The 12,770-nt window shown below is 42.8% G+C and overlaps 3 protein-coding genes across 9 annotated transcripts in view; 2 read left to right on the top strand and 1 right to left on the bottom strand.

Moving 5' to 3' along the window:
* IQCG (IQ motif containing G) overlaps positions 1 to 3,301 on the bottom strand; it is a 41,859-nt gene extending 38,558 nt beyond the window's left edge. Inside the window, exons 1-2 of one of the 2 annotated variants that reach the window (XM_033403844.2) lie at positions 3,171 to 3,301; positions 694 to 764 (exon numbers count right to left, since the gene is read on the bottom strand). In XM_033403844.2, coding sequence (XP_033259735.1) covers positions 694 to 701 — 8 coding nt within the window. In that variant the 5' untranslated portion in view covers positions 702 to 764; positions 3,171 to 3,301. The remainder of the gene's footprint in view (positions 1 to 693; positions 765 to 3,170) is intronic. The other variant, XM_033403845.2, reaches the window with a different exon arrangement.
* A 49-nt stretch (positions 3,302 to 3,350) lies between these two features.
* RPL35A (ribosomal protein L35a) lies at positions 3,351 to 7,165 on the top strand. 3 transcript variants are annotated; one of them, XM_004278804.3, is made up of 5 exons: positions 3,552 to 3,577; positions 4,211 to 4,255; positions 4,470 to 4,622; positions 5,702 to 5,846; positions 7,095 to 7,165. In XM_004278804.3, the coding sequence occupies exons 2-5, from the start codon at positions 4,245 to 4,247 to the stop codon at positions 7,116 to 7,118; spliced, it is 333 nt and encodes a 110-aa protein (XP_004278852.1). In that variant the 5' UTR covers positions 3,552 to 3,577; positions 4,211 to 4,244; the 3' UTR covers positions 7,119 to 7,165. The 3 variants fall into 3 exon arrangements, with proteins under 3 accessions (XP_033259740.1, XP_004278852.1, XP_033259741.1); XM_033403850.2 differs by lacking the exon at positions 3,552 to 3,577 and adding an exon at positions 3,584 to 3,777; XM_033403849.2 differs by lacking the exons at positions 4,211 to 4,255; positions 4,470 to 4,622 and having other exon boundaries at positions 3,351 to 3,577.
* Positions 7,166 to 11,072: 3,907 nt separating this feature from the next.
* Positions 11,073 to 12,770, top strand: part of LMLN (leishmanolysin like peptidase) — a 79,166-nt gene continuing 77,468 nt past the window's right edge. For 2 of the 4 annotated variants that reach the window (XM_033403852.2, XM_033403853.2), the window contains exon 1: positions 11,073 to 11,300. In XM_033403852.2, the coding sequence (XP_033259743.1) occupies positions 11,082 to 11,300 (219 nt within the window). In that variant the 5' untranslated portion in view covers positions 11,073 to 11,081. The remainder of the gene's footprint in view (positions 11,301 to 12,770) is intronic. The other 2 variants (XM_004278805.3, XM_033403851.2) reach the window with 2 other exon arrangements.

A 12,770-nucleotide genomic window follows, 5' to 3' on the forward strand; every position in this document is an offset into this window, starting at 1 on the left:
CTTTTTTCTAGCAACATCTTTAGATGCCAACCAAAACTGTCTCATGGTTAGTGAAAAATAGAACGTAGTAGCCATTCTCCAAGATGGACCATATGATTCTCACCTTCTTGTACTCTTGCCCTTTGGTAGTCTTCCCCACATTGAATAGGACTAACCTATGTAACCAAAAGAATATTGTGGTTTCCAAGGCTAGGTGAATTTGAGACATTAAAGCTTCTCCATTATTCTCTCATATCTCTCACTCTGTGGGGATCCAGATGCCTTGTCACAAGGACACTTAAGGAGCCCTGTGAAAAGGTTCATGAGGGTGAGGAACTAAGGCCTCTTGCCAACAGCCAGCATCAACTTGCCAGCTCTGTAAATGAGCCATCTTGGAAGTGGATCCTCTAGCCCCAGTCAACTCTTCAGATGATTGGCCAACTTTGACTTATGAGAAATCCCCAGACAGAACCATACAGTTAAGCTGCTCCCAAATTCTTAAACCATCCAACCAAGCTACGCCTAAATTCCTGACCCACAGAAATTGTGTGAAATAATAAATGTTTATATTTTAAATCACTAAGTTTTGGGGTAATTTGTTACACAGCCATAGGTAAACAATACACGGAAATTTAACATAAGGCATTTCATATATATATATATTTTTTATATATATACATATGAATATATAATAAATTGGAATTTGGAACATACTCTTCCATTCTTCTTGAGTTAGTTTTGTTAACCTCCTTGGTACATTTATAATCTCACAAAAATGCAGTCACCTAAAGTGGGAAGAAAACATTGAGATTAGTTTAAGGGAATGTTGAATGACATTTAAGTTATTTCTATACTCTTCCATTAAGAGAAAAAGAATTACAAGTGCTGTGGCTTATCCCCCCTTTTGGCTTAGCAGAGCAGTCCCGGAGATGGAAGAACCACTGCCACCGTGTGGCACAGGTGTATTAAGTAGTCAGCTTAATTATTGGCAGATAAATATAATCTTTGAGTTTCTTAAGGTAAATTAGTGTCCAGCATGGCTTTTGTATGTTTTTTAATTATATTCTGAGTATTAATTGGTAATCTTTATATAACAAATTTACTTTTCTGTTATTCTGATTACTAAAATATTTAATTTGATGGCTCCATTTCCCTGATCTGCCAGATTAACAGAATTTATTGCACCCAGACTTAGAAAAACAACTGATATCGCACTTAGAAAAACTGTATTTATCCTGAAAATCAGTTTAACACTGCTGTTAAGATGTTACCCTTCCTCAGTAAACCAAAGTCCTTTCTGCTTAAATAAGCTTTACAATGAGAACACCCTATGGAGATTCTTGCTCTATACTGAATGAATAATGAATGGTAAGTTTCCAGTGTGATTTTGTCCACAGTAAAGTGATCCTGAGGAGGGCGGTTACAAGTATGTCTCATGCAACAAACATCTTATATGCAAAAATTAAAGAATCTTTATGTAAACTGAAAAAAAGATACTCCAAACTAGCCAAATTTTCTGGTTCAAGGACAGTCTTAGGAGGAAATAGCACGGTGTTAAGATTTTGGTTTTTTGCTGTGGTGTTGTTTCTTTATTTTTCCATTTTTTAGGCCTGGGGCATAGGTAAGTGTGCCTCACATAGGTAAGATGGGACTATGCTTATGTAGAATCCAGTGCTTTCGTTCTGTTATGGCTTCTCATTCCTCAATACTAGAAACTCAGGAGTCATTTCTGCTGCCATCCTGACATCAGCATTCCCCCAATTCAAACCACCATGAGGTCCTGTGGATTTTACCTTCAATTTCCATCTCCCCCAACACCATGCTGAATATAGCTGTTGTTTCTTGCCTGAACTACTCTAACAGCTTCCAAATTTTTTAAAATTAATTAATTATTTTTGGCTGCATTGGGTCTTTCTCTAGTTGCAGAGAGCAGGGCCTAGTTTTCATTGCAGTGTGTGGGCTTCTCATTGCAGTGGCTTCTCTTGTTGCAGAGCATGGGCGCTAGGTGCACGGGCTTCAGTTGCTGTGGTGTGCAGGCTCACTAGTTGCGGCGCACGGGCTTAGTTGCTCTGTGGCATGTGGGATCTTCCCAGACCAGGGTTCAAACCCGTGTCCCCTGCATTGGCAGGCCGATCTTAACCACTGCGCCACCAGGGAAGCCCCACAGCTTCCAAATTAAAAGTGATCTTTTTGAAATGAAGAACTCATCTTTTAAAGTTGAAAATTTCATCATGTCTCTCCTTAGAACCCTTCAATGGTTTCTCACTAACTTGCGAAAAAAAGTAAAATTCTTAACTTGGACCATAGGGCCTGCATGATCTGGGCTCCTCTTCCTCTCCAGATCCATCTGGCACTGCACTTTTATTGCTCTCATGGCTCCAGCTTCAATGGGCTTCTTTCTCCTATGGAATCATGCTCCCTTCCAACTCAGGGTCTTTGCATATGCTATTCTTTCAAGTTGAACGACTCTTCCCCTTACCTCTTCACCACTGGTCCATCAGGTACTAGCTTAAATCAGTGGCATATTTCTAGGTATCTGCCATTTGCCCCATCTGGAGCCAATCTCCAGAGAGAAAATTTTTTCTCACATTACCTTCTAATGTGCCATATATTTTACTCGCTCATTGTCTTGCTCCGCCTACTAGGATGTAAGCTCCATGAGGGCAGAGCTTTCTGTTGTTCTGTTTACTGCAGCCTCCTCCGAGCCAAGAACAAAATTTCGTACATGGTAGTCAGTCATTCAACAAAGTGCTGACAAAAGGAATGAATCCATAGGGCAACACATAAATGTGCAATAGTTAGGAAATGTAAATCTCTCACGTCCACTAAGCTATCCCATTCTAGTCTACGAATATTTACTGAAGACCTATGGCACGTGACCACGGTGCTGCGCGCCGCCAGAGTTTGGCAGCTGAATGACTTCTCCTTAAAAGGCAACAAAGCCTTTTCAGGACAGTGCTGTTCACCCTCGGAGTCAAAATGAAGACTGGCGGTAAGAACTTAAGTCATTTCTGGAAAGAGATAAAGGAGTAGAAGGAGGAAAGGAGTATGGGGGTGGTGGGGGACAAAAGATAAAGAGAAGGAAGAGCTCTCTTCTCCTGCCTTTGTGTTCGCAGTCTTTCTCTTCCTGGCTAGGATCCGAGAGTTTCCGTTCGCCCTACTGCTATGTGGTAAGAAGGAAAGATACCCACTTGTTGGCGAATCAAATCTGGGGTATTCGAGGCGGGGGTAGTCCTCCAGTCGGGCTTCACTTTTCCCGCTACAGCAACCGACGCCGCCGGAACCAAGCTAAGGTGTTTCTATGGCAACGCAGAGCTTTGGAGGACCTGTTCTTCTCCTTTAGCTGGCTACCATTTTGCCTCCCTCTGTTCCAAAGTATATAGTACATGTTGCAGTTTACAAACATAAAAGGACTTAGGGAAATAATTGTACGAGTGCTCTTGAACGTGGCTTATTTCAGTCAGAAGACGATTTCTGAAGCTTATTTTTTTGGCGGTGGCGGGAGATACCTAAATGGGGGGGGCGGAGAGGTGTTTACCCACGAGGCCACGCGGCGGGGCCTTCTGTTTCTTTTTCAGCCATCTTGGACGCTGTGGAGGTGTGTGGCGTTTCCGCGGCTGAACTTTGGGGGCAAATAAGTGGGGTCGGCTCGGCTATATGCCTCTCATGAGATGCTGGTGCGGCTCCGAGGCTCTACCAGCTAATGATTTCTATGGATTCCAGCAACAGGGAGGACAGGATGGAGGAGATACGGGACTGATGGTGCTGGTCCCCTGACCTCCGAGAATGGGTGCTCCGGTAACTGGAGTTGCTTGCGGTCCCTAGCGGAATAAAATATAAAATAGATGCATTTTGTCTGGCAGCAGTGGCACTTTTAGGCAGGGTTCTTTGTTCATTTACTCCCACCTCAAACCTGGCTTTGCCTGTTTACTATGTCTTTCCTTAGCTTTTCTTTCCCATTCAGTCTTTAAAAGTCTTGTTCTCTGCGTGCTTCTCTGGCTCCTTGATCTTTTTTTTTCCCATGATCGTGGCGTGAAGTTTATTAAGGCTTTCTTTTGGGGTTTCTAGGAGTTACTTCCTGTAGTGTACTGTCTTGTTACTTTAGGTTTTGTCTTCCTTTTGGAATTTGCTTAGTTATCAGGTATTCTCTGAGTTTGGGGCGCTATTCCAGAGGAGACTAGGTGGGAAACGAGCGTTGCAAGATTTTAAACTGATTTATTTTTGTTTTAAGGCCTGCTGGGAACAGGACTTCTAAAACGACAAATATGTCTGGAAGGTATGCGTTTTAAATATCATTGCTTTGTACTTGTAGTTTGTTTATTAGGCGTGGGCCTACATGTGAGTTTAAAACTGGTGGGGAAAAAATTTAGATGTTTGCTATATAGGTAACTTCTAGGTGGTTGTCATTACAAGCCAAATCATACCTGTGGTTTGTTGAAGTTAAGTGAGATCTTTTAACAGCTTATGATTAACAGTATATTTTGTCTTAGGCTGTGGTCCAAGGCCATTTTTGCTGGCTATAAGCGGGGTCTACGGAACCAGAGGGAGCACACAGCTCTCCTGAAAATTGAAGGTGTATATGCTCGAGATGAAACTGAATTCTATCTAGGCAAGAGATGTGCTTATGTGTACAAAGCAAAGAAGTAAGTTGATAGTATTGTGCTTTTTGAATTTTCACTTGATTGGTCTCATTTGAAGTTAGTTAAGTAAATGGTACTGTTGTGGTTTCTACTTTGGGAGTTCAAGGAAATTCATGGTTAGTGTTGGATATAGGTGTCTTCTGCACTTAGAAAAATTACAGCTATTGTTTTAAGGATGGCATCAGGTCCTTGTATTATGATCTTAAGGTTTTATAGAGCATTTTTCATATCGCTTAATTCATTTTGTTGATCTCTTGAAGTTACAATTTTTATAGATGTTTAAAGATGTTATCTCTAGAGCATTGGTTCTTAAACCCATTCCAGATCAATTAAAATCTCTGGGATAGAGGTGGGGGCGGGGGTGGAAGCAATGGGTGGACTATTGTGTATTTAAATTGGTTTTAAAAAGATCTTTGGGAACATGTTTTCATCTCCCCCATCCCCCTTTCCTCCTGCAACCAGAGTGATCCTTTAAATTTTTTAATTTTTTTCCCACTCGTGGTTTGCAGGATCTTTAGTTCCCTGACCAGGGATTGAACCCGGGCCCTTGGCAGTGAAAGCGTGGAGTCTTAATCACTGGACCACCAGGGATTTCCCAATCCTTTAAAATTATAAGTCAAATCATCTGTACATTGCTCAAATTCCAACTCTTCCCCATCTCATTTAGTAAAAGCTAAAGTCATTAAGGAGCTTCTAAGACCCTATGCATTCAGGGCTCCCTCTGTCCTCTCTTAACCCAGCTAGGATTCATCTCTTGGCATCGTTTGCCTTTCCACAAGCCAGGGACACAACCTCCGTTTTTAACACAAGCTGTTCCCTTACCTTCGAGTCTTTTTTCTGGTGTTAGCTTCTTAGTAAGGCCTTCCCTGGCTATTTAAAATTACAAACAAGTTCCTCTCTCCCTACACTCAAAATGTCCTCACATTTCTTGTCCCCCCCTTCCCTGCCCCCTCCGCATATTACAGCTATTACCATTTAAGCTAGGGTTGAGGGCAACTGGTCTGTAAGTCACCTTGATTTTGTACCACACTATACTGGTTGTCTGGGTTCTCATGCCTTTTTTAATCTTCTTTTAAAATCAGCAATACAGTAACTCCTGGTGGAAAACCTAACAAAACCAGAGTAATCTGGGGAAAGATAACTCGTGCTCATGGAAACAGTGGCATGGTTCGTGCCAAATTCCGAAGCAACCTTCCTGCTAAGGCCATTGGACACAGAATCCGTGTGGTAAGTACATTATTAGCAATGTGGCACCTTTTGAATCAAACTAAGCTCACGGTGTTTGGCTTTGACTACTAAGGACTATTGTGATTATAAAATGTCACCAATAGATCATGCTGTAAAATTAGGGGCTACTGTGTAAGTGTATTATGGAACATTTTCTTGGCACTATAAGAAAAGTGAAGGCAAAGGGTTCAAATGGATTATGCCTAGATTTCAGGTAATTGCTAAAGCTGCCTGGGGGTGGTGGGGAATAGCACAGTTGACCCTTGAACAACGCAGAGGTTAGGGGCACTGTGAGAAATCCACGTACAACTTTACAGTTGGCCTCTTCATCTGTGGATTCAGTGAACTGCGGATTGTGCAGTATGCATTTACTGAAAAAAAATCTGTATATAAGTGGACCCGCACAATTCAAACTTGTGTTGTTCGAGGGTCACCTATTTAAATGAACAATTTTATGGCAAATATATTTATTGGGCTCTGAAGTAATTGCTAGAAAATAAAAATTCAGCATACCTTTTCCTGGCATAATTAATATTTCCGATCTCTTCATCATGACAGTCTTGTTCAAATAGGTATTAGTTTTATTTTATAGAGGAAAACCAATGCTCATGTCCCAGGACTTCAACTACAGATTCTGTGATATTTTTAACAGGATAGCTCCTGTTTTCTTCAGTTAGGATCCATTTTTATTTTATTTTATTTTATTTTATTTTATTTTGCGGTACGCGGGCCTCTCACTGTTGTGGCCTCTCCCTTTGCGGAGCACAGGCTCCGGACGCGCAGACTCAGCGGCCATGGCCTCGCCGCTTCGCGGTATGCGGGATCTTCCCGGACTGGGGCACGAACCCGTGTCCCCTGCATCGGCAGGCGGACTCTCAACCACTGCGCCACCAGGGAAGCCCTAGGATCTATTTTTAATAGACATGGCTACATCCTTGGGGTCACAGGGTACTTTTGAACCCTGCTGAGCAGTTGAGATTTCTCATCAGAGGAGGTTTTTACTATCATTAGAGGAAGCAAAATTAAATGGACTCTCAGGTTCCCAGTACTGGTTCTTAGTTAAAGAATGTTCACCTAGAAACTGAAGGCTCTAAAAATTTAGTTCCCTTCCCAGTAGGCTATAAGTCATTGGGTGCCTTTCAGAGATGGGTAATGGGACAATGGGAGATTTATTCATGTTGTGGTATTCAATAACTGTTTGTATATAACATGCACTTAATGACATTATGTTCTTTCCCCCCACACCAGATGCTGTACCCTTCAAGGATTTAAACTTACTGAAAAGTAAATAAATAAAAGTGTGGATTTGTTCCCTTGTATTTTTGTTAACATGGCTTGAAAAATTCTTTGCCCTGAATTCAGTTGCGAAGTGCTTAAATGGTGGTGGTTATCGGGCATTTTCAGAGTATACGGGAGCCCAGAGAATATGGCAATTACAGAGATTTAGACAACAGGAGGGTTTTGATGAGGATAGGATGTATCTGAATATAAGACCTTAAATGTTGGGGGGAAGGTTACAAGTAAGCTTTATTTGGGGACGGTGGAAAGGAGTATCTTGGAAGGTTTACAGTGATGGAGTGCTGGAACCTAGCCTATGAAAAGTTTTTGGACAAGTGGAGATACCCGCAGGAAGGATAGAAGTCAGTTTTTAGCCAGTATTGATATACACCATGAAATTTTTCCAGATTTCCACATCAAATGGATCTATAACTTTTCCCCTTATTTCAGCTATGGTACTGGTAACTGCCTCCCTCATTAAATTGAAAGAAACTGAAAATATCTTAACTTCCTAAAGTACCTTGTAGTAGCATGCACTTGCTTAATATAGATTGGTTGGGAAACTTGGGGCTTAAAAATGGTAGTTGGGAGAAATTTGAATGAGGATTATATTGATGGTATTTGGCAGCTCATTTAGATGAGATATCCTTGGGATTTGTGACTGGACAAAGCATCCAGTATATAACACTTGACTGGAAATAATGTCTCAGTTGAAAGTGTCCCTAAATTGCCACATACCTTAAAAATCTTGGTGGGGGGTGGTCAGGATTGCCTGGACAGGGTTGCTGTCCTTTACTCCATGTTTTAATAGTAAAGTGCAGGATAGAGACGTTTTGGCATGATACAAAGGCAACTAAGCAGGGCTGCAGAATATTTTTAAATCTCAGAATGTGCTGAATACAAGTTTGAACCAAGGCATCAGTTCGAGTATGGTGGATTTAGGTGTTTGATGCAGTAGCAGGTACTCCTTTTATTAACCAACAGATCTTGACATTCCACTGAAAATACCAACAGAAAACTGGGAGTTTACCAAACAGCACCCCTTTTAACAGATTTTAATTGTATTTGTTTTCTCTAAGAAGCAGATTCTAAAAAATTATTAGCATGAAGGCGTGCAGCAGTTCTACGGTTTGCTTAGTTTAATGGTGGCCCTGAAGCCAAAATTGCTGTTGGAAGTCACCGAAAAGGGGCTTGTGTTTGTACTGCCAGTCTTATTTGTCTGGCAGCAACCCTCAGGAGCCATGGCCTCAAGACAAACGAGGTGGATGGTAAGGAGAAGCAGCTTGGAGTCATTGGTCAATTATGCTCTCTTCGTGGGATCTAAGCAGTTCATTTCATGGCCCCACAACTTGAAATTTGGTTAGGGGACTTCCCTGATGGTCCAGTGGTAAGGAATACGCCTACCAATGCAGGGGATGCAGGTTTGATCCCTGATTGCGGAACTAAGATCACACATGCCGCGGGGCAAGTAAGCTCGCGTGCCACAACTAGAGAGAAGCCTGTGCACCACAAGGAAGAGCCTGCATTAAGACCCGACACAACCAAAAGACATATTAAAAAATAAGGGGGGTGGTGGTGCTTCTCTGGTTGCACAGTGGTTAAGACTACCTGTGCAGGGGACATGGGTTCAAGCCCTGGATCGGGAAGATCCCATATGCTGCGGAGCAACTAAGCCCGTGTGCCACAACTACTGAGCCTGCGCTCTAGAGCCCATGAGCCACAACTGCTGAAGCCCGTGCGCCTAGAGCTCATGCTCCGCAACAAGAGAAGCCACCACAATGAGAAGACCGCACACTGCAACTAGAGAAAGACTGAGCAGCAACAAAGACCCAACGGAGCCAAAACATAATTTAAAAAAAAACAGCCAACATAAACTAAAGGTTAACTACTTTGTTGTGCCAGTTAAATAGCTGTACTCTTGGGAATCTTCGAATAGAGGAAGAGATGCTTGGGGGTGGTACTTCAGAAAAGGGAAATGGCACAAACATTGCGAAACCAGAAGGCACTTGAACAATTTAACTGGGTTATGTAGTGTGACTGAAACCAATTGGAAGTAATTGGAAGGTAAGTCTAGAAAACTACCAGGTGCCAGGATTTTAGACAATAGTCTTTTTTTCTTTTTAGCAGTACGTGGGCCTCTCACTGTTGTGGCCTCTCCCGTTGCGGAGCACAGGCTCCGGATGCACAGGCTCAGTGGCCATGGCTCACGGGCCCAGCCACTCCGCGGCATGTGGGATCTTCCCGGACCGGGGCACGAACCCGCATCCCCTGCATCGGCAGGCAGATTCTCAACCACTGCGCCACCAGGGAAGCCCTAGTCTTTATTTTTATTTTTTTGGCTACACTGCCCATGACATGTCGGGGATCTTAGTTCCCCGACCAGGGATGGAACCCTTCCCCCCTGCATTGGAAACACTGAGTCTTAACCACTGTACTGCCAGGGAAGTTCTAACAATATTCTTGTATTAGAGTGTCACTGGAGAGCTTGAGTGACAGGTGACAAGATTCATATTTTAGAAAGATCGCTGTGGCAACCCAGCATAAACTGAAGGAAGGGAAAACCAGGTAGGCTTTGCAGTCTTAACTGAGATATTTGAGTACTTTAATAGAGCAGACTAAACATTAACCGAATGTTAAAACCAATTGATTGTAGAGAGGAGTCTTCAAAACTGACTTCCTAGCTTTGGTTGCTGAGCGGGTAACAGTGCATTTACAAAGTTGGGGGACTAGGAGACGGTTGGGGGCGGGGAGTGAGAGCCTGTATTACGCTTTTCTGAACCCATAGCGAGGTTTGGTCAGTGCAAAGGCAGTCCTCAAGCCAAAGCTACATTGGAGGAGTTGAATGTTTCACAGAAATGAACTTAAAACGTCTAGCAGCTTGTCCTTTAGACTATTGAAACTGCCCCTCCACCAGCATGACACTGCCTTTACCGCTAGGAAACTGAGATGACCGGTATCATTCTTTACTCACAATCCGCAATTTCTTTGTGGTTTTGTGTAGAGAGTACGTTATAAAGTGATATATTTGTTTGAATCCCAGCTTCCACTAGTTGTGGGATGATAGACACATCTAATGAGTACTGGTAAAATGCCCCAACCATTTTTTCTTTAAAGTACATTGTCTTCACCAATGAATTGTAAATTCCTGGGGATTTTCTGTCCTTTTTTTTTTTCTACTACAGTTCCTAGCATAGTAATTTACAATATTCAGTTCCTGAAATGACTGTTACAGCTCGGTGCTTTGAGTCCCTGGTTTTAATTCTTTGTTTTGTGGGCCACAAGATTTGTCCCAACTTAACAATTTCTTATAGTTCCTCACGGCTCAATTTTTAAGGTAGTTGCCTTAATGGCAAAGATCTACCTAGTCTCCGGGGTTAATGCAGTTGCAATTCTTACATTCATAGAAGTTAAGGGATGGGCTTGAATAGTAAAGAACACATTTGATTTTACAGAAAATGACTTTCATTAAGTGGGTCTAACACGATATTGTAAATCAACTAAAATTTTTTTAAAAAGTAGGTCTAGAATTGGTGACTCAGGATAAGTAAAAATGAAAATTACATTCCACTTACCTTTTATACAGAGAGCTAACCATAAAAGATTTTGCATGTGTCTAAGCACCTGGCACCTAGTAAGTGCATATCTTTTCGGTGAATAACTGAATTAAAAAGTGAAAAACTGCCTCAGTAAGGACACCGACGTATCAACATCCCATTACCAACAGCACCCACTAGTCTTCCCACAGCTCAGCTCATGTGGGCCGCCAAGTGGCTTTTATTGGCTGGTTTCGCGCGAATGAGACGCGATGGACGTGATGCAACTCAGCGTCTTCCGCGGTGAACTTCTTATGGGTGACGCTAGCCAATCAAAAAGCACCTTTCCACCGCCAAGTCCCTCCACCTGCCTCGAGAGGCGAGGGGCGGGGCTGGCGCTGGGCGCGGAGGCGTCACGTACTCCATGGTAACGACGCTCGGCCTGAAGATGGCGGCCGAGACGGGTGGAAGAGCGGGCTCCTCAGCTTCAGGCCGGGGCCCGAGCCGGTGGCACTGGAGCGGTTCTTTATGGGTCCGAGGCGTTTTACTCCTGTTGGGCGGGCTCTGGGCAAGCGCTACATCTATTCCTGTCTCCTTGGGCAGTTCTTCTCCCTGCCGGCACCACGTCCCCTCTGAGTCTGAGGTAGGGCGACAGAGGGGCCCTGTGAGGGTAAAGTAATACGGGAGGCGATGGCATAGAGGATGGTGATTGGAACAAGTGGTACTGGAGGAGAAAGCGAGATTGGGCCAGAGACTGAACTCTTAGAGGGCTGGGACCTGGTATCAACTCCCTTCCTGCACCCAGCAAAGTGGCTCAGTTAGGCGCTCAGAACGTCATCAGGTCCTGCGCGGAGGGTTGTGCTTATCAGGTAGTCCTAGAGCAATCGTTTTCAAACTTGAATGGGCCGTCAGAATCACCTGAAAGACTTGTTCAAACACAGATTGCCGCTCCATTCCCTCCCTCTGCCCACTTCTGACTCATTAGATCTGGGATGGGGCCTCAGAATTTGCAGTTGAAGTTCCCAGATAGTTGATGCTGCTGCTTGTCCAAGGACCTCACTTTGGGAACCACTGATCTAAAGGTTTGAGAAGAAATTGATAGGAGAGCTAGACAAAGGCATTGAGAGGATACTGGGGATTCTCTGGAGACAAAATTCTGGTTGATTTTCAAGTTACTTCATCACATTGCTTGCTTTACCCTGTTCTCCTGTCCTGGAAGTGCCTGCCTCCCTCCCATTACATTTTTATTCCTGTCTAAATTCTTTCATTCTGAGTTCCTTAACCTCAAGGCAGCCTGCTGAAACCACCCCCAGTAGAATGTTCTTTCCATTTCACAGTACGTCTTATCTGTACTCTCTTCTGGCACTTAACCAAGTATCGCTGTGTGGTGATGGTTTGTACCTTTGTAGTTAAATTGTAATTTTCCTTGGGATAAGGTTTGTGTCTTATACTTTAATTTCTCCACAGTACTTAAATCAGAGAAGGGCCCACAATAATCAGTATTCTTTGAGGAAAGAAGACACAGTACCTGGGTCAGGGCTGCATGTTGTGATTGATTTTATAATTTGTCTTATTACTTTAACAAGAAAGATTAATCTAGAAATTTTCAGGTCAGCCCAGAAATCTAAGACCATTCATTTTTGTGATAATTTCCAAAAATTTCTATGCATGCTGTTCATAACCATATATGCCAGAATACTAAGTTTGGGGTTTGTGGCTGTATTACAGCTTTTATCATGACACTGCATTCTGGCTGAATTATTTTATTTTATTTTATTTAGTCTCTTAGCAACTTGTAAGTTTATAATACAGTATTGTTGTCTATAATCACTATGTTGTACGTTAGATATCTGGGACTTATCTACTAGTTGCAAGTTTGTACCCTTAAACATCTCCTCAGTTCCCCCCACCCACCTAGTGAATTCTTTTTAAAAGACATTCCCACAAAGCCCTGCACTTCTCTCTTTGAATTTAGATCAAAAGAAGAGAAAATAGTTCAGAGAACTGCAAAATCTCTGTACTAGAAGGAACCTTAATAGCTGTTTTCTTCTTGTGATTGTTGCCAGTGTACAAATCTCCTACTAACATTTGAACATTTCCACAAATAGGGAAG

The sequence above is a fragment of the Orcinus orca genome, chromosome 5 (assembly GCF_937001465.1).
Source record: "Orcinus orca chromosome 5, mOrcOrc1.1, whole genome shotgun sequence".
Lineage (NCBI taxonomy): Eukaryota > Metazoa > Chordata > Mammalia > Artiodactyla > Delphinidae > Orcinus > Orcinus orca.

Coding starts and splice junctions, on each gene's coding strand:
- RPL35A (XM_033403849.2), top strand. CDS start 3,366: ATGTTGCAGTTTACAAACATAAAAGGACTTAGGGAAATAATTGTACGA. Junction 3,578..5,701: donor CCATCTTGGACGCTGTGGAG/GTGTGTGGCGTT, acceptor TTTTAAAATCAG/CAATACAGTAACTCCTGGTG. Junction 5,847..7,094: donor TTGGACACAGAATCCGTGTG/GTAAGTACATTA, acceptor CCCCCACACCAG/ATGCTGTACCCTTCAAGGAT.